General features: G+C 57.6%; 1 protein-coding gene across 3 annotated transcripts in view; it reads right to left on the reverse strand.

Annotated features, from left to right (window-relative positions):
- Positions 1-3,276: 3,276 nt before the first annotated feature.
- Positions 3,277-19,850, reverse strand: part of Cpne5 (copine 5) — a 63,827-nt gene continuing 47,253 nt past the window's right edge. For 2 of the 3 annotated variants that reach the window (XM_004624437.2, XM_023720219.1), the window contains 10 exons: positions 18,398-18,473; positions 15,012-15,065; positions 11,767-11,828; positions 8,118-8,164; positions 6,616-6,797; positions 6,114-6,241; positions 5,904-6,006; positions 5,589-5,646; positions 5,208-5,281; positions 3,277-4,469 (listed from right to left, as the gene is read on the reverse strand). In XM_004624437.2, the coding sequence (XP_004624494.1) occupies positions 4,257-4,469; positions 5,208-5,281; positions 5,589-5,646; positions 5,904-6,006; positions 6,114-6,241; positions 6,616-6,797; positions 8,118-8,164; positions 11,767-11,828; positions 15,012-15,065; positions 18,398-18,473 (997 nt within the window). In that variant the 3' untranslated portion in view covers positions 3,277-4,256. Of the gene's footprint in view, positions 4,470-5,207; positions 5,282-5,588; positions 5,647-5,903; positions 6,007-6,113; positions 6,242-6,615; positions 6,798-8,117; positions 8,165-11,766; positions 11,829-15,011; positions 15,066-18,397; positions 18,474-18,619; positions 18,657-19,850 lie in introns of those variants that run through there. The other variant, XM_023720231.1, reaches the window with a different exon arrangement.

Genomic DNA, 19,850 nt, shown 5'->3' on the forward strand with positions numbered 1-19,850 from the left:
AGAGAGAGAGAGAGAGAGAGAGAGAGAGAGAGACAGAGACAGAGACAGAGACAGAGACAGAGACAGAGAGAGACAGAGGAGAGGAGGATGGGGTCAGAATATGGTAAGAAGGGGGACAGGGAAAAAAGAGGGGCCAAGCAGGATACAGAGAAGAGCTTCCTCCCGAACTAGGGGCGGGGAAGAGCAGCACTGTCCTCCTCATCCAGTGCCAGCACAGCTGGCAACACTGGACGTGTGGCTGATCCAGGCCCCACAGCTGAATCAGGGGACCAGAGCCTCGTGCAGGGAGCTGTGGGTGCTCAGGGCAGGCTCGAGCACCCTCCCGCATCACGCGTGCACACGCACACCAGCCTCCAGAGGAGACCATGTGGTCGTGGACGCGGGTCACAAACAAGAGATGAAAGGCAGATACCAGCAGAGAGGCATGGCACTGGCATTGGCTGGGGCAGCGGGGCCAGGCCCAGCCCCCATTGTGCTGCTAGTCCTGGGAGCCGCTAAGGGGCCGGGTGGGGGCTGGTGTCAGGAGTTCAGCGCCTCTCCTCCTCTCCCCAGGGTCATTGTCCCAGCAGAGATTCAGGCCCAGCTCTGAGATGGTCAAGTAGGGTCGCTCCGGCCTCCACTTAAAAGGGAAAGAGGACTGAGCCCACGGCCCAGGGCAGGGGTGAGCTGGGAAATGTCCTCAGGCTGGCCTGTCCCCATGGGGCTCTGGAGCCATGGGGCCCATCTGGGTCTGCATGTGGCCATGTCAGACCCTGGGCTGTCTCTGGGTGACCCGGCTGCCAGCCTTCCCCTCACCCGCACTCTAGTCTGCCCCATGGCATCACCAGGGATCTGTAAAAAATGCCAACCAAGACCCATTCCAACACTTGCAAAACTCCCCAAGTGGCCTCTATAGTGCAGACAAGCTCTGGGGACACCAGTGAGGCTCTGCAACCCCCAACGCCCTTTCCACCCCCCCTTCTCATCTGCCCTATTCCCGGGCCTAGCAGGGCTTTGTTGAAACACACACATGCATGAACAATGTTCATGCAACTCCAAAGCAATCTCCACTCTTTGCAGGACATTTAGGGGAGGTTTATTTTTTGGTTTTGGTGCCAAGGACCAAACCCAGGGCTTCCAGCTTGCTAGGCAAGCATTCTACCGCTGAGCCAAATCCCCAGCCCCTCTCTGCAGAGCATTTAGAAAGGAATTTTTAAGAAGAAAATGAGCATGTCTGTAATCCCAGCACTTGGGAGGCTGAGGCAGGAGGATTGCTACAAGTTCAAGGCCAGCCTGATCTCCATAGTGAGCTCAAGACCAACCTGAACTACTTAGAGAGATCCGGTCATAAAAATAAATAAATAAAAGAGCTGAGCATGGTGGCTGATGCAAGCGGATCTCGAGTTCAAGGCCAGCCTGGGTTACATAGCAAGACCCTGTTCTCGCTCTCTCGTTCGCACATATATATACGCAATCTGTCCTTAGTGACAGTGGCTGCTGACATGTTTTGTTTCCTTTCTTTCCTTATGGTTGAGCAAACTGCTCAGCCTCAGGCTGCTCTGAAGTCAGAGGGCTGGGGACACCCAGGACTGGCGCCGTCAGCCCCCCACAAGCCACTGTCCTCGCCTGTCCCAAGCAGCAGGCCCAAGAGTGTCGGGCGCTACAGCTGTTGCTGTCATTTTATTTTTATTAGCACAGGGACTAATAAAAACAACAAGAAGTAAATCGCATCTGGGAGAACTGCTGGGAGGCGCCAGCGAGCAACCACTGGGCGCGGGACGCCCGGCAACCTTCCACTGAAGTCCGGAGCCGCCGGGGGCGGGGCCCAGCCTCAGGCCCCGCCCCCGCCCCGCCCCAGCCCAGGAGGGGAAGGGAACGATCCACCCTGGACTACAGCTGGGCCTGCGAATCTCTGAGTCCTGGAGATGCGGGGTGGTTTCTCTCCCCGAGGTGCCTGGCGAGGGCGTCTTCCCGGCCAGTGCATTCTTCCTTCCAGGACCCACACAAACCTCTTCCTGGCTTTAGTGTTAGCTCAGTACCCTGGAGATCTCTTAAGCAGAAATTCCCAAGACAGCTTGTTTTGCTGTATCAGGGTGTGAGCAGCTAAAACGCGCACACGTGTGCACACGCGCACATGCACACACACTCTGACTTTGGCTGAAAAGCTTGGGAAATAATGGGGTAAACTGAGTCAAGCTAGTTTCTTTGCTGCCGGATTTGTCAGAACCCTGGCAGCAGCTTCCCAGAGCCCAGGCCAGGGAGCCAGCGATCCACGGCACACACCATGGGGAGGAGGCCAGCAGAGAACTCACAAGTCGGGCACAACAAAGGTGCTCCTGGCCAGGCGAGGTGGACGGCCTGCGCAGGGCAGCAGCTCCAAACCTTGATTTTCCACACATGGTGAGGGAAGCGGGGGCCTGGTCATGAGAACGGCCCTTCTCTCCACAGCGAGTCACAGGAGCATGTAATTACAGGGCAGGACTCGGGTAATTAGCCTGGGGATGGAGCTACACTTTTCCCTGTGCCCTGCTCCTGGCGCGGGAGGAGAGTCCCACCGCCAATCACCTGGCAGCACCCCACCCAGCCTGCAAGGCAGTCATGTGCTGATGGACTGGGGGCTGCCAACACCCAGGACCCCCTGGGGTACCTGAAGACCCTGCCTCCTGGGCCACACTCTCCTCCACCCACTGAGGTCCTACCCCAGGACCTTCGGGCTGTCTCTGGCCATTTGCTCCACCTGGAGCCCAAACACAAGCACGGCTTTTTGTTCTTCTATGCTAGGGATTGACCACAAGGCTGCTGAGTGACATCCCCATTCCTTTTTATTCTTCATATTTTGAGACAGGGTCTTGCCAAGTCCCCAAGTTGTGATCAAACTTGGGATCCTCCTGGCTCAGCCTCCAAGAGCTGAGATTACAGGTGTGCACCAGGATGCCAGCTCTGTACAGCCTCCTGTCTCATTTTCCTGAATGGCCACCTCATCTAAAGGCCACTCCATGGCTCTCTAGCCTCTTATGCTTTGTCTTCTTTCCACCTAAAGCAGTGCTATTGGCCAGTTTGTGTCTGTGCTGCTGGGCTTCTGTGTGCGTGTGTGTGTGTGTGTGTATGTGTGTGTGTGTGCTGGAAGATTCAGGTGTGGTCAGGGTCTGTGGTTCAGCCTGTCATGTCCTCTGCTCAGCAAAGGAATTGGAAAAGGGGGGGGGGAGGTAGGATCTGGGGTGAGCCATCATAGGAGAAAGGGACACAGGGAACTCTAGGAAAAGAACCAAATTTACTTCAGTTTAAGGCAAATTCCACACAGACTGTCTCAGAGACGGGCACGAGGACCAGACAGCAGAAACCATCACTGCCATGCAGGGCCGAGGGGGAGGTGGTGGGCGAGGAGCCCATGTGGCAGACAACGATGGCATGCAGGACCGGCTGGGCAGGCGAGGCTGGAAGCTGGGCCGGGTACGCCCTTCTCCCCTCCCCCAGCGCAGACGCTGGAGCCTGGGCTGAGGATGGGCCCCAGGGTGGAGGAGCCAGGTGTGGGAGCCCCCAGACTTGAGCAGCCAGAGGACTGGACAGCCTGGCTGAGCTGCTCATCCTAAGGACGTGGAGACTGAGATGCAGAAGGCAGATGGGCCTCGCTAGGCTTCCCCTGGGGACAGGGCTATAACTGGATCCCCACACAATGGAAGGGCAAAGGGTAAGAGCAGTCCAGGAGCCCCAGGGGCACAGACAACAGGACCCAGGGCCTGGCAGCAGCTGGCAGAGAGCCACCACCCCTGGTGGTGCCTGTGAAGCTCACCTTGAAGGGACTTGTGTGTCTGTGAGTCCAAAACCCAGATGCAACCAAGGCTCCCAGAAGGCCCTGGGCCACCGTGTGACCCGGGTCCATGCTGCAGCCCCTGCAGGGCTCCCCCAGTGCACAGTGTCCTGGGGAGAGTCCTACACTCCACCAGCCTGCAGCTTCGCCAGTCTTGGGGTTCACGGGAAAGGAGGCACACAGGACAGCTGACCCAGTGGGGGCAGGAGGCCCAGTCCAGGCTCCAGGGCCCAGGGAAGCCAACGGGGCTCCCCAACAGTCCCACAAACACCTTCCTGGCTGGACTGGGACCAGGTGTCAGGGAAGAAAAGAGTCAGAGTCCTAAACCCCAGGCCCGGCCTGCTGTGCACCCCTCTGTCATCCATGCACCCCAACTTCCTGGTTTTGGGCAGCGAGTGAGGTGAGGGGTTGGTGAGGCACCTCCAGAGCCTCTGCCCCTGGTTCGTGGATATCTGCAAGGCTGTAGAGCTCAACCGTGCAGGGGAGACCCAGGGGGCGTGTGGGCCGGGGACTGCGGCGGTGAGTGTGCGGTGGCAGCGGGCGCAGGTCTGGGGCGGATGCCCTGTGCCTTCATGTATGACACCAGCTGGTCAGGGATCTCAGCCAGGACATCACGGGCCAGGCGGGCCATGCTCAGCACATGGTTGCCCGTGCGGTCCACGTAGTCCCGGAATGGCACAAACTGTCAGGCAGAAAGGCAGAGTCAGGAGGGTCTCACGCTGGGCCCTGACCCCAAATCTCCGGGCCTTTCAGTCACTGTTCTTACATCCACTCAGCAAATCCTGGCTGAGCACCTTTTCCATGCCAAGGCATCCTGGCAGGGCTCTCCCACCTCCACCTCCTTGAAGAAGAGGCTAAGAAATGGGCAGCAGGCCCCTGCCAGCCAGCCTCCTCCTTCCTCTCCAGCAGAGCCTGTTCAGGCTGCTCTCACGGGGGAGACCCTGGCCAATGGCTGGAGCCAGGTCCCTCCCGCTTTTTCCTGGGTCCCCATGGAGCACCCCAGCATGTTTGTATCTTTAGGCTCTAGGGCACAGCCTCTCCACCAGCCACCTCTCTGGCACCCGCCCCATTTACCCTGCACACCTTCTTGGTGTCTAAGCCAGGAGGTGAACAGTAGCTGCCCCACTCTACATCCCCCCAGCCCAGATGGGGACCCCCAGGACAGACCCCAGCCTGCGCCCCTGAGGCCTTGCCTACAGCTGTGAGGATGTGAATTTTCCAAATCCAAAGCCCACAGCGCCTCCCCCACCCAGCAGCAGAGGGCTGGGCTCCAGCTCACAGGGGACCGTGGGCAGGGCAGGGCCGGGCCACCAGGCGGACAGGCATGCTGGCACCCAGCTTCACACACGGCATAGACAAGCATGACCCCGGGATGGGCCAGGCCACTGTGTGGCTCTTGCACTTATTTCTGGGGCTTCACCTGGACAATGTCGCGTTCAGCCAGCTTCCCGCGGGAAGAGATCCGCACATCATCGCCGTCCAGCTCCACCATGGCTGCATGGGGCAAAGCACCGTGGAGAGCGGAGTCACCAGCGGACCAGGGCCCAGCAGGACAGCAGGCTGGTCCCCCCAGTCCCAGGCCAGTCTGGCCCTGCCCACACTGGAGGTGGGTAACCAACCCCAGGAGAGAGGGGCTGCTCAGCCACACAGATGCCCAGGGCAGAGGGCACAGGAGCAAGCTGGGTGAGGCACCTGCCAGACAGACCCTCCCCATGCACGCACCAGCTCCTGTCCCCAGCTGGACACCACCCATCCTGGGCAGGGCTCTTGCACCCTGGGAAGCCAGGGCCCTGCGACTCACCATCGAACTCCGCCTGGCCCACACCCACGATGATGATAGACATAGGGAGCTTCGCAGCCTGGAGTCCCAGAGAGGCCAGGTAAAAGAAAGAAGTAAATAGTGGGGCGCGCAAAAACAAGACCAGGGGCTGAGAATACAGCTCAGTAGAATAAGTGCTTGCCTGGTAAGCACAAGGGCCTGAGTTCAATCTCCAGATCCACAAAAAAAAAAAAAAAAAGAAAGAAAACAGAGGCCCTGGCCCACGAAGCACCTCCCCTCCCCAGGCCTCGGGGCTCCCCTGAGGGCAAGAGGCGTGGCCTGCGCTTCCTCACTCACGTTGACGATGGCCTCCTTGGTCTGCGCCATGTCGGAGATGACGCCGTCAGTGATGATGAGCAGCACGGAGTACTGAGAGCCGTCCTGCACAGCCGCCGCGTGCCTGCGTGGGCGAGCACCTGGGTCACGGCCTCCGGCCCCCCAACACACACCAGGGCCCCGAGAGGGGACACGCAGGGGAGGCCATGGCAGGCGGCAGGCGCAGCTCACCTGGCCACGTGCGTGACCACGGGCGCGAAGTTGGTGGGGCCGTAGAGCTGCACAGTGCGTAGGCTGCGGTGATAGGCCTCCAGGATGCCGTCGATGCCGCAGCAGGAGGGGTTCTCCTGGTTGCCGTTCTGGGGTGCAGAGGAGAGGGGGCTAGGCCCAGGAGGGGGCGGGGCCCCACACAAGGAGGCTCCCAGAGAGCTGGGGAAGGGCCTGCTCTGTGCCTGAGTCCCGTGCCCAGCGAGGCACCTGGCACACCATACTGTCACCCCAGGGGCATCCTGCTATTGTGGTTTATATCTGGATACCCCCCAAACCTCAGGCGCTGAGGGACTCCGGGAGATGACTGCCTTGGATGCTCCTGGCTGCCCTGATGTTGGGAGGTCAGGCAGGGTGCACGACCGGAAGCAGAAGCGCTCATCCCCTCCCCTCCCTTGGGTTTCCCTGTGCCCCCCAGCAACTCCCCCAACCACTGGCCCCATCTCCCCAACCCACCGGCCCCTACCAGCGGGAACTCGTGGGACACTCTGCCGTCGGGGGGCAGCTTGGCCCCGAAGCCCAGGGCGGGGAACATCTTGTCGCTGTCGTAGTGCTGGATGATCTCCCCAACGGCCGTCAGCGCCAGCGCGTAGGCGTTCAGCTGGTAGGGGCTCATGTAGTGCAGGGACGTGGACTGGGAGGGATTCCCTGGACGCGGGGCACGGGTTTAGCATGCAGAGGGGTGCCGGAGGGCACCCTAACTCTGCTTTACTGTTGCTGGACTCCCTCTCACTCCACATTCGAGCCTTTGGCAAATTCTGGCCCACGACCCAGAAAACAGGTGGGGCAGCGGCAGCCGCGGATGGCTGCTTCTGTCCACCTGTGCACTGGCTTCATGCCTGCATCCCGCAAGGGCGAGCCAGCACACGGCCACCAGTGCACTCAGGGCTCCTGTCCCTGTCACGCATCTGCCCTGCTTGCCCTCAACCCCACCCCACAGGACCCTGGCCTTCCTCCCCCCTCAACTGTGGCCGACACTGTCCCCTCCACTTACGACCTTGTCCCAGACACCACACGGCCCACTCCCTCTGCCATCTTTGTGGTCCCACAGCTGCTTACAGAAGTTACAGCTGCCCCCAAACCTGCCATGCCTCTTCCTGCCATGGAGTCCCCCATCCCTGTCACCATTCCCAGAGTCCACAGGTCACCAATAAGGTCATTTATGAGAGGCCAGGCTCCTCCTGACAATGCTGGGGACTTGGCTGAGGTCCTTAACCTCTCAGCCTCAAGTGTTCTTGTGTGTAAATTGGGGCTAACAAGAGTCCCAGAACTGCTGTAAGGATTAAAAGGTGTCACTAGTGTCCCTGGCCTTCCAGCTCTGAGAGCCTAGCACCCCAAGATGCTTGAGCTGCAGCCACAAGAGGGGCTCCTGACTCAGGAGGGGGACTGGGCTTGGGCATCATGTGATAGGCACCAGCATGAGTGCCTAGCCCCTCTTGGGTCCAGAACCAGAACCAGGCTATGACCGCTCACAGGAGCAGCCTCTCATGGTGACCTTTCTGGGCCTCAGCACAGCCGGTCACTGGAGGGTAGAGGAGGATCAGAGGAGGAAGTGAGGGTGGTCCCTGCCCAGGTAAGCACCAGGGTCCTCGGCTGCACCCTGCCTCTCTGAGGACACTGGGCACAATTGGTCCCTACTGTCCTTATGGCCCACTGGCTGACAGCTCAGAGCAGAGGAGCCATGACCATAAAGGACACCTCACTGCTCTAGGCTCTTCAAGGGCCAGGGGACACAGGGGCTCCCCGAGGGCAGGGGCAGGGTCTGGTATGCAACCCCCAAGCCCAGTTGTGTTAAGTGTTTGTGCTGTGACCTTGGAGACCTCTTGGCGCCTTGGTTGTCTCTTCAGTTCCCTGGACCTGGGAAGCCTAGTTTTTGGTAAGGAAGAGGCCCCAGATATGAGGGGACCAGGCAGCTCGAGGCCCACAGCCAGCCCTACCACCCTTAAGAGCAGCCCCTCCCCCACTCACCATTGGAGGCGGTAAAGTCAATAGCTACCGTGAAGTTGATCTGGGTCCTAGAAGAGAAGACAGTGAAGATCACCTAGGAAGGTGGGGCTGCAGGGAGGGTAGATGGTGCTGGGCAGGAGGGACTGCACCACCAATGGCCAGGGGTGTGGCCTTGGTGATGACCAACTGTACCAGGAGTGCCATCCATGCTGTCCTCCAAAGAATGCAGCGAGCACCCAGAGCTGGGGGCATGCAACTCAGGTGGGCACATGGAGGTAATAACTTCCCTCCTCCTGAGCCCTACCGGCTGAGGACTGGTCTCACTGGGCCCCTGACTCAGGGTTAAACATCACGTTGGCGCCACGGAAGAATGGGCCACCACTGTGAAGTCCTCTTAGAAAAAAGTTGAGTCTGAATCTGATTGGGACTCAGAATTCTCAGCCACAGGTGTGTGTTTGTTTGTTTAAAGGAAATACAGAAGGTAGAGACACAAGTTAAGTGACACCATGGGGATGCAGCCAGCAAAGTCGAATCCTTGGGAAACTGAAGAAGTACCACATGAGAGGTCCACGGACCACGGGGGTTGGAATCGCCCCAGAAACTGGGAATCTTGGCCCTCCCCCTACACTTCCAGAGTCAGAATCTCTTGGGGGGTCCTTCACGGGCTTGGGGAGCCAAGAAAGGAAAAGAAAAATTAAGAGGTAAATCCATCACTAAACACATGGATCTTGCCTGAATTACTGATTCAAACAAACCAATTTAAGAACTATGACACTGCACTCAGGTGGCTGAGGCAGGAGGATCATTGCAAGTTTGAGACCAGCCTGGGCTAGAAGGTGAGCTCAAGACCAGCCTGAACTGCATAGCGAAAGCCTGTCTCAAAAAAGCAAACAAACAAACAAAAACTATAAAGCTGGGCATGACGGCGGTTCTCTACACTCCCATCACTTTGGGAAGCTGAACAGGAGGAACACAGGTTCAAGCCCAGCCTGAGAAACTTAACAAATTAGTGAAATCTTGTCTCCCTACTCCCCAACACATTAAAATTAAAAAGGGGTGGGAGTACAGGGATGCATCTCAGTGCAAAAGTTCTGAGTTAAATTCACACACACACACACACACACACACACACACACTCTTTATGAGAAGGCTGGGGTATCGCTCAGGGGCAGAGCGCTTGCCTAGCTGGCACAAGGCCCTGGGCTCCACCCCAGCACCACAAAATACCTAAGTAATAAGGTTTTAAAACTTTATAAGAAAACTGGGTGTGGCAGTGCACGGCTGCAATCCTAGCACACTGGGAAGCTGAGGCTGGGGGATCCCAAATTTGACCAGCTTGGGCAACAAAGCAAACCCTTGTTCCAAAATCAAAAAATTAAAAAGAAGTCAGGCTCAGGTTGCTGTGGTTCAATCCCCACAACACAAGCCAGCCAGTCATGCCTTGAAGGCATTCGGAGCAAAAAAAAAAAAAAAAAAAAATTAAAAAGAGCCAGGGATGTAGCTCAGTGCAAAGACCCCAGGTTCCATCCTTGATTGGGGGGGGGGGTACCTGAACAATGTCCAAGTATTCGATATTAAGGAACTGTTGGTTTTTCAGCGATTATGGTATTATTAGGGACTGTGATTTATTGTGGTGATGATGGCATCGGGGCCTTATTTTACAAGGAGAGTCCTTGTGGATTAGAGAGACACCATGAGTGCCAAGGACAATGACAGCTAGGATATAGTTTGGCATAAGTAGCTGAAGTGGACAGAGCATGGAAAGAGATAGCTGAGCTGAAGTGGGTGAGTGGTATCTGGGGGGACTTCCTGCTCTCTACCTTTGCATGTTTGAAGTTTCTCATAACAAAATTAGGAACTGGGGGCATAGCTCAGCGTCATACCCCATGCACTGAGGCATGGGTGTATGAGACTGCCAGGCACCAGGTGGTGCTCTTCGAGGTGGGGCAGTTTCTTATCATCTCATACCCTGCAGCCGCTTCCTTACCACTTGCCCAGCATGCCTGAAACCCTAACAAGTAATACAAAGAACTTTTGAAACAGGCAGGTCTATGACTGTGAGTTCAAAGCCAGCCTGGGGGGAGGGGGTAGCTCGGTAGATAAGCGCTTCCCTGGCAAGTGCAAGGGCTATGTTGCAAGACCCGGACTCCAAAGAACCAAAGAACAAAAATAAAAACAAAGCACAGCAGAAGTTCTTCTGGAGGACTCGGGTTCTGAGTCTAAGGGCTCAGCTGTGCTCTAGGTTCTGCCAGATGTGGGCTGAACGGAACCGACCAGGGCGTGACCCCTGGTTAAGTCGGCCAGGTGGCACTGACTAGGTGGGCAGAAGCCCCAGTTCTGGTCAGGTGGGGCCTGAAATCTGCTTCTTTAGCAGAAACCAAGGGATCATGAGGAGAGGTTCTGGGGGCACCTGGAGTCTCTGAGATGGGGAGGAGAGGAGGCAACCTTGGAAGGGCCCTGGGGGTGGTGAGGGAGTGCAGGGAGGACAGGGAGCCAACGGGCACCTCCCTCAGCTTCCTCCCGGGCCCTGCACACGGCTACAACTGTAGCACTTGGGTCCTCCACAGAGAGTAGCAGGGAGGCCGTGGGCGCAGGGGTTCTAATCTGCTGGGTCCGCAGGCGCCAGCTTGGCTGTGGCCCAGCCTCTGAGGGCTCCAGCCTTTGAACTCTTCATCTCCATCTGCACCACGCCCTGCCCGGTCTGTCAGGGCTGTGGAACAGGAGGAGTGCAGCGACATCAGGAACCCTGCTGCCACCTAGCTGTGTGTGGGACACCAACAGAGCTCCTGCCCTGCCCCCACCAGGCTCTGTAGGTTGAGAGACAGTAGAACCCGGATGATGAGTGACTGAGAACTGCCAGGAGCTGCTAGAGGCGAGGGCTGGGGCTTCCAGGGGTTATGATGGAGGCAGGGAGAGGGCTGCAGGGGGCCTCTGCGTGCCAGGGACTGGAGGCCGGGGCACAAGAGGCACCTGCAAGCTTGTGACCTTGATAGTTCATGGGAACAGAGGTGGGTCATCATGGGACAGGGAGGGTGACTCCCCAGGGCCTGGCTTCTCGTCTGCCCCTGACAGCCAGGTAGCCGAATGCCTGCTTGGCTGGGACAAACCTTGGCAGCTGCCCCTACCCATCTCCTTCCCAGGCAGGTGCAGCCGCTCACCTGTCTGCACCTGTGGGCTCCCAGCTGCCCACGCTCTGGCCTGGCACCTGCCTCCCAGGATGCATGCCAGTGAAACTCCCCCGCCCCTTCCCTCCCTGAAGATCCTGCTGGTGCTTTAATTCACGTATGGGCACCTTCAGGCCCAGACCATCCCGGTGCCCCAGGATGGGGCATCCCACAATCAGGCTGGCCCCTGGCAGGCCAGGGTAGCAGGCGCTCAGGACACAGGTACCCCACACCCACTCCTGTCACCTGTGTGCAAGGGACCTGACACGGGCAGGGGAGGTGCCTCGCTCCAGCTCAGTTCTCCTCTGCCTCCCCTGGCCCTGGGCTCTCTATCACACAGTCCATGCCACCTCCTGCTCCCATCTCTGTGAGAGGACCCAAGTGATCCTGCAGGCCCCGCCTCAACCCAGACACTGAAGGTCTACTCAGGGCCCAGTGTCACAGCCAGGGCCAGCTCAGCTGGTGCCCCTTGAGGTGGGGCAGACTCAAGGACCCCTTCTCCTCACCCTCCTTTGATGTAGTCAAGAAAGGTACACTCGGACTCCACGGCGAAGGACAGCAGGGTGACCTGGAAGACAGGGGAGGCTCGGTCGGGGGGGAGCCTTGGGAGGTGGTGACTGACGTACCATCCGATGCAGCAGCTGACCCGCGCCGAGCACGCAGCCCACACTGCCACGCACTGCGCCCACAAGCGTCCTGCAAAGCACCAATTCTATTCCTCTTACAGCTGAGGAAAATGAGGCTCCAGGAGGCGACACAGTGCTGCCAGGACGTGGCAGGGTGGGGATAAACGATGCCAGACCGCACTGAGGGTCCCGCCTATCACTGGAACTCAGGAGCCCCAGGCAAGGGCAAGTGAGCCCCAAGACCCGCGGGTGGGGCTCAGAGGGCCACTGCCCACCCTGCCACCACCCCTGCTGCGTGCCACATCGAACCCCGGCCCACGGTTCTCAGGTCTGTGCTTAGAATACGCCTTCCCTGGGCCAGCTCTTCCCTCTGGTGTCTCTCAGTCTCCACCTGGGGCCCCACACCCCCAGAAGCCTGTCCTTTCCCCAGCCCTTCTCCTGGGAAGGGGCCTCTTTCTTGTTCCCCATCCCTTGGTAGCTTTGACATTAGCTCTGCCAAGACCGGAAGCCAACGTGATAAGGATTTCCAGTCACGAAGCCAAGGAAACCCGGCATCCAAGGATGATTCAGGAGGCGGTCTGAGCCCCAGAAGGGAATCAGTTCCTCCAGGGCGCCCCCTGCTGGTGAGGATCCAGCCACTGCAATCACCCAGTGCTGAACAAAGCAAGATCACCCCCAGGCCTGGGTGATGGGAGGGTCTGTGGGTGCTAAGCAGGGTCCAGGGACCTCACCCATGGTGACCACCCTGTTGGGTGCCTGGAGGACCAACAGAACCTACTGCCTGCCAGGTGCAGCAGCTCAGACTTGAAGGAATAGACTTTAACCCTAACTCCCCCCCCCCCTTAGATAAGCTGGGAAACAGCTGGCAGCCCAGGTGGGGATCCCAGGCCAATTACATCACAGTCTGTGGCGGGCCTTGCTACTTAAACAGATGCTGAGATACAGAATCATGGCCCTTAAATTTTTTTTCTTTAATTTTTCATTTATTTGGTACAGGGTCTCCCTCCGCAGGTCGGACTCCTAGTGATCCTACCTTGGCCTCCCCAGTGGTGGTATTACAGGTGTGCATCACCACACCTGGTTTTGGTGGCCAGCATGGCATGCGGTACCAGGGACTGAACCCAGGTCCTTGCGCTTGCCAGGCAGGCATTTAGACTACGGAGCTATCTCCTCAGCCCAGAATCTTGGCATTTTAACAAGAACCCACAGGGATTCCCCAGGTGGCAAGGAAGGGGGGGAAGCAGGAAATACAACCCAGGGCCCCGCCTAGGCCTCCTCTAGGAGGGAGCTGGCCCAGGCACCTGCATTTCACATCTGCTGGAGCAAAGGCAGGCCAGGAAAACGGGGGCCAGGCCTGCTCTGTCCCCACCCCTGTGGGCGCAAAGCAAACCACATCCAGTCTCTAGGCCAGGCAAGCTATCTTCATTTCTACAGTCTTAGATTAGTGGGGTTTGAGCTTTTTTATTTTTAGCTGAACATCTAGGAGTTCCTGGAGGGGCAGGCACTGCCTCTCCTGAGGGCACTGAGAAAAAGATGGGAGAATTTTGGGGGTTCTCATGAGACTAGGGTTCTCCAGTAGCCATAGGCAGAAGGTAGTGGTGCTGGGGAGATAACTCGGTGGTCTAAATGCCTGCCCGGCAAGTGCAAGGACCTGGGTTCAATCCCTGGTACCACATGCCATGTTAGCCACCAAAACCAGGCGTGGTGACGCACACCTGTAATGCCAGCGCTGGGGAGGCTGAGACAGGAGGTTCACTACAAGTGTGAGCTGGGCAGTGAAACCCTGTACCAAATAGATAAAAGATTTAAAAAATTTAAAAAAAGAAGATGGCAGGGATACTGAGCAGCCTACACCTGTGGGGAAGTCCTGAAGACAAAGGATTCTCCTGTCCTGGTGCCAGCAGCACCTACAAGCAGCTACAGCCAAAGAACGAGGGTTCTACAGACTGGGCGTGGTGGCGCACACCTGTAATCCTAGCACTTGGAAGGCTGAAAAACAGGAAGGACCACTACAAGCCCAATCTATGTAGTGAGACCCTGTAAAATCCCTGTGCTAAATACGTTGAAAGAAAGACAGACAGGCAGACAGACAGACAGACAGACAGACAGAAAAAGAAAGGGTTTCACCCCCGAGAGGCCGTGCTCCACTCCCTGGGTGAGCAGGTACTTTACAGTTCATACTCCTGGCTGTCCCACCACCACCCAGGCAGGAGCAGGGCACGGATGATTCACCAGCCTGGGGAAATGGCCCGGGCCGTCAGGCACAGGGTCAGAGCTGCTATGTGGCACCCAGCAAGCCCGCCTGCAGGCTTCCGCAAGAGGGAGAGGGGCCCTGAGCAGGGGACTGCCTGGTGAGGCGCATCCACAGTGCTTCCCTGAGAGGCAGGCAGACATTATCACAGAACCAGGTTACACACGGGGTGGGGTGGTGCAGGCCTGTGATCTCAGCACTCAGGAGGCTGAGGCAAGAAGAGAACAGAGGGTCCAGGGCCAGCCTGAACTACATAGCAAGATGCTGCTCCAAAAAGAAACAAACAAACAGAACGCAAGAATGACCTGAGGATCTGAGTTCAATCCCCCGTTCCACAAAAACAAAAAAAAAAGAACCTGAGGCTCAGCCCTAGGAAGCCTGGGACGAGACCAGTGTGGTACCCCAGGTGGGCGTGGGCAAGCCAAGGCAGGCAGCACCTGGAGCAGCTGGAATCACAGGTATCGATGCCATCACCACTGCTCTCCAGCTCTGTGACCCCGATTGAGTCACCTCCTGGCCCATAGCCTGGTTTCCTCTTGAAGGCCAGCGGGTGCTGAGATCTGCCTTCCTGTTAGGGAAATGTTCTGCCCCTGCAGAAGAGCCTCTCAGGGAAACCCCATCCCCAGGATCCCTTCCTCTTCCTCTTCCTCTTCCCACTGCCCAGAAGCCCCACATGCAAAGCAGTGCCTCCCAGCACCTGCACGGTCTCCCTGCAGGCTGCTGCCCCTCCTGCCCAGCCCCTCCAGACTGAAGTCTCACTTTCTGCACAGGCAGGCAGACAGAAGACAGAGGTGCACTCAGGCTGCCCAACACCAGACCTAGCCCGGGGCCCAGAGGTCCCTATCTAGTTACAGGGAGAGGGGCGATGACTCACCGTGCCTGAATTCACGTATTTCTTTTTCTTCATTTTCTTTTTTGGGTTGATGACCTGCAGGAAAATCTGGTCATGTTTCCAGACCATCCAGGGGTGGGGCCCTGGGGCTGCCACCAACCCCTAGGTGTGGCCGAAGAGAAGGGCCAGCCAGGAGAGGGCTGCAGGGTCACCCAAGCTACACAATGGGGCTCCCCGTGTGCCACAAACACCGGGACTACTGATTTCACCATCCTCCCTTCTGGCTGCGCCCCCACCCCACCCCAGACAGCCAAAGGTGTCTGTAGTCACCGAGCGCCTTGCCAACACCTGTCACTGGCTCAGGCTGCACCGCCCACCCCCAAGGCCCCCTCTCTTTCCTCAGTTCCATCCTCCCAGCTCCTCTTCCAGTCTTGGGGGCTCTGCCCCAGGGCCCCCACTGTGCTGTGAGAACCCCTCAAGTGTTCTCGCTGTAGCCTTCAACTTCCCAACCCCATCACGCAATAAATCCCAGGCCAGGCAGACAGCAGGCGCTCACCAAGGACTTGTTAGTGGGCTAAGCTGGGACCTCAACCTGGGGTAACTGCCACCTGGAGAGATCTAGGGGCAGCTGGGTGTCACAACTTGGGGAGCAGGTGGTAGAACACCCTGCGACAGAGGACAGCCCCAGAACAAAGAAGAATCAGTCCCAAGCATCACCAGTGAGTAAGGCCACCCTGCCCCACCAGCCCTTTCTGTGCTTAGCTGGAGCCCTGCTGGCTCTGTTCACAGGGGACAGCGAGGCACAGCCTTCTCCGCACCTCAGCGTGGAGCGGGCGGCTTTCACACCCTACCTGCTGCCTGCCAGCTCCAGGTGAACTCACTTGGCCTCTCCCTGTGAAGACTGATGAAGGTGAGGAGGCAAGGGCCAGAGACGCCGAGCCACACAGCCACCCAGGTGTCCTGCCCCCTGGCAGTGGCACATACAAGGGGAGCCCACCAATGATGCCCTTTCAGCAATCTTCATGAGGGGGAGGCGAGTGTCCATTTCCTGTCCCTGCAACCATCCTTGCACTGGAGGAGCTAAGTCTTTAAGGCCACCAGTGACAAGGACTATCAAATGGGGTGTCGGAGGTAGCAGGGAGTTGGAGGAGGAAGGACCATTCCAGGTGCAGAAGGCAGGCTCCAGGGGACAGGAGCCCAGTGGAGAGCTGAGTCATCTGAGATAGGGGGAGTGGCACAGAACTTCGTGGAAGGGTAAAGGGATGTGGCTGGAAGGGATCCCTGAATGCCAGCAAAATGTCCAAATGTCACTCAGCAGGGCGCTTGGTCACCTCTATGCTAGTTGGAGGTAAGATGACAGCAGGCTCACTGCCACCACAGCAGGACTGGCAACAGGTAAAAGAGCACCTGCAGGGTGCTACGGCAGGTCCCGAGCTGTGGTGAGAAATTACGACTGGCAGGGCATGAGAGGGTGCAGGCCTGCGACCCCAGCACTCTGGGAGGCCGAGGCAGGAGGATCAGAAGTTCCAGCCCAGCCTGGCCAACTCAGCAATTTACGGAGACCTTGTCTCAAAATAAAATAAAATACACTCTGGGGATGGAGCTCAGTGGGAAGGAAGGCTCTGAGACCAATTCCCAGTACAGAGGTGGGCGTGGGGGTATCTAAAAAGAGAGCAAGAAATAAAACCTCACACACACAGAGGGCTGGATTTGGAGGCTGTAGGAAGTACAGGCAAGAGGGCTGGAGGGCCCCGCCGGTGGCACTGAGGCCTGAGTGAGGGCAAAACTACAGCCAGACACTGCACTGTGCCTCAGTTTCCCCATCTGTCCCACAAGGGTGTTGGGCCTCTGCTTCAACATAGCTCTTCCCAGCTTTGGGGCTGGCCTTCCTCTTGTGGGACCCCCAACATCCATGCTCTTTGTAGTCAAGCAATGCCCTGGACGGGGCTTTGTGAGCAGCAGACCCTGAAGGGCCCTGTGTACTTGAAGTTTCCCAGGGTCCCCAGAGCGCAGCCCCCAGTCCTAAGTGGCGGCCGACAGGAAGTGCCAGGCAGAAGGCCATCACCCCCTAAGGACAGCCCAAAGACCTCCTTCCCCTTTCCTCCCCCCAGAGGCCTATGGGGTCCTCACTGGTAGAACCTGCCCCTCTCCAGACAGCTCCCAAGACCAAAAGCCTGCCATGGGACTCCCTGCACGTGAAGAAGGCCTTCTGCTTCCCAGAGATCAACAACTGGGAGAACAGGTTGATCCAGTTTGCTGCTGTGAGCTCTGAGCCTGCCAAGCACCTCTGGAAGCCAAGCACCACCTACGCCCCAAAGCCCTGGGAGGAGGAGGTGAGAGAAGGTGGGGTTGGGTCTGCCTGTCCCTGCCTGGGCAGGGTGGACAAGCGCCCCACCCTTTGTGGGGCCCGAAACAAAGCAGTTGGCGATGTCAGAGTCCTCTGAGAGCAACTAAGCCACCTCCATCTTGCATTGCACCCAGAGGGGACCAGGATGAGGTGCTGGAAGTAGGGAGGACTCAGCCCCATGAGGGGACTTGGGCTGAGCAGCTGTCGGGGATGACCGGGCCATAGTGGCAGGACAGCTGCGAAAGGACAATCTCCTGGCCATGACACCAGGGCCCGGCACTGCTCCATCATCTCATTGAAGGCTCGGTCTGTAGGACACAGAGCCGTTCAGGGACTCAGCCAGGGTCCCAGAGCTGGCAGGGGCAGGCAGAGTGTGAAGCTGCTGTGACTGGGCCATGAACATCCACCGTAACCTGGTCTCACCATAAACAGTGCTGGCTGTGGAACCCCAGAAGGGGGGCGGGAGCACTGAGCCGGGATAGCCAGGAGCAGCAGGAAGAGTGCTCGGAGGAGCAGCCCAGCGACACTGGGGCGCCACGGAGGGCAGCATAGGGGAGCACCCACAGCAAAGGCGTGGCACGAAAAAAGCCTTCAGGGGCAGGTGCAGCTCTGGCCAGGTGGCCAGGTGCCTGCAGAGCAGCTCCCCACACCTGTTCCCCTGGCTCCCTAGTCCTAGCACAGGTTAGTGCTGGGCACCCCCAAAACTTTGGAGGCCCGGGGCTGCCTTGACTTGGGCCTCAGGTATCGAGCCTAGAACATTCTTTCTGGAGTTGGGAACCAAACCCAAGGCCTTGTGCATGCCGGGCACATGCTGTACCCATAAGCTGCACCCCAGCCCTTAGAAGTTCTTACCAGAAATTGCTATGATGGAGGGACCAAGAATCAGACAGCTTGTGCTACCTACAGACACCCAGGAAAGGTCTCACCCTCCTCCAAGACTGCTGCAGTTTGGGCCTTCAGCACCCGTCAAGGGGAAAGCTCAAAGCCCCAGCAGCCCCACAGAGCCCACGACATCCCTGTAAGGACTTGGGGCCAGGCCCCGGCACACAGGCCCGACCGACTGACCGACAGGGCTGCTCACCTCATAGATGTTGAACTGGCTCTGCCCACGTGCCAGCTCGCGGTAGCTGGTGGTGAACTCCCCGATGAAGTCGTGGCTGCAAGGGAAGCAGGCTCTGGAGGGATCCACCTGGCCCTCCTGGGACCCACGGCCACCCAGGGCCTTGCTCCAGGGCAACAGTGAAACGAGGCCCCCAAAGAAAGTCCAGGGTCACTTGCTGAGACTAAACTGGGACCCACTTACACTTGGATTCTTGTTTGCATAGAAGGCACTTGGGGCAGGACTATGGGAAATCTGCATATGAAATAAATTTCGGGTGACATTTAAGAATTATTATTCAGCATATTGGAGGTGATAATGGCATTTGTAGCTAGGTGGGAAAATAACCCTTTCTCAGAAATTCCATTCCCAATGAAATATTTCAAGTTAAAAAACGCCACGATGTCATTTACTTTAACCTATTCAAGCAAAACATAGATTAAAGCAAATACAGTGATATTGAAGTATTGTAAAACTTAAGCAATGAGCTTAAAGTTGTTCATTAAATTCTTCTCTCTACTCTTCTGTGTATTTGACATTGCCTGCAATAACATTGTTTAAGGTTTTTTTTTTCTTTTTCTTTTTTTTTTTTTTTGCAGAACCGGGGAAGGTTTTTTTTCAGAGATGGGATCTTGCTATGCTTGCCCAGGCTGGCCCTAAGTGACCCTCCTGCCTCAGCCTCACCAGCACCTGGGACTGCAGGTGTTCACACTTGCGCTGAGCTCTTTTATTTCTCATGGGGCTGGAGGCTGAACCCAGGGCTTCCAACAGGCTAGGCAAGTGGTTTACCAACTGATCTAATTTTTTTTAAACACAGGGCTGGCCATATAGCTCAGCAGAATAAAGCGCCTGCTTAGGCAGAGCACAGTGGCCAGGGTTCCATCCCCCGGTGTGCTGTGCCAGCCTCCCCCCCCCCCCCGTGCGTGCTGAGAGGGAGATTGAGACTGGGCATGGTGGTGCATGCCTGTAATCCCAGTGCTTGGGAGTCTGAAAACAGGAAGATCACTATGAGCCCAATCTACATAGTGAGACCCTGTACCAAATACATTAAAAACAACAACAACAACAAACTATCAGCGAGGCAGAAAGGCGTTTTACAAGGGCTCATGCCTGCTGGTCCTATGCTCAGCTCATCCACTGTGACCTGCCCTGTCACTTGGGTAGCCAGGGGCATCCGGCTGCATGATTCCCAGGAGGTATCCCGGAGCCCTGACAGGACCAAGCGGCCCCAGCTGGCTGTCCCCAGCTGCCATGGAAGAGACAGTCCAGATAAAGCAGAAGCATGAGACAGGCCGGGGCAAATCACAGACACCAGAGCTAAGTGGTCCAGATAGGACGCCAGACAAGAGGTTAAAGAGGTGAGGCTGGATGTGGTGGTATAATCCCAGCACCCTGGAGGCTGAGGCAGGAGGACTGCCTCCACGCTGAGGCTACA

The sequence above is a fragment of the Octodon degus genome, unplaced genomic scaffold, assembly GCF_000260255.1.
Source record: "Octodon degus isolate 3935 unplaced genomic scaffold, OctDeg1.0 scaffold00005, whole genome shotgun sequence".
NCBI lineage: Eukaryota > Metazoa > Chordata > Mammalia > Rodentia > Octodontidae > Octodon > Octodon degus.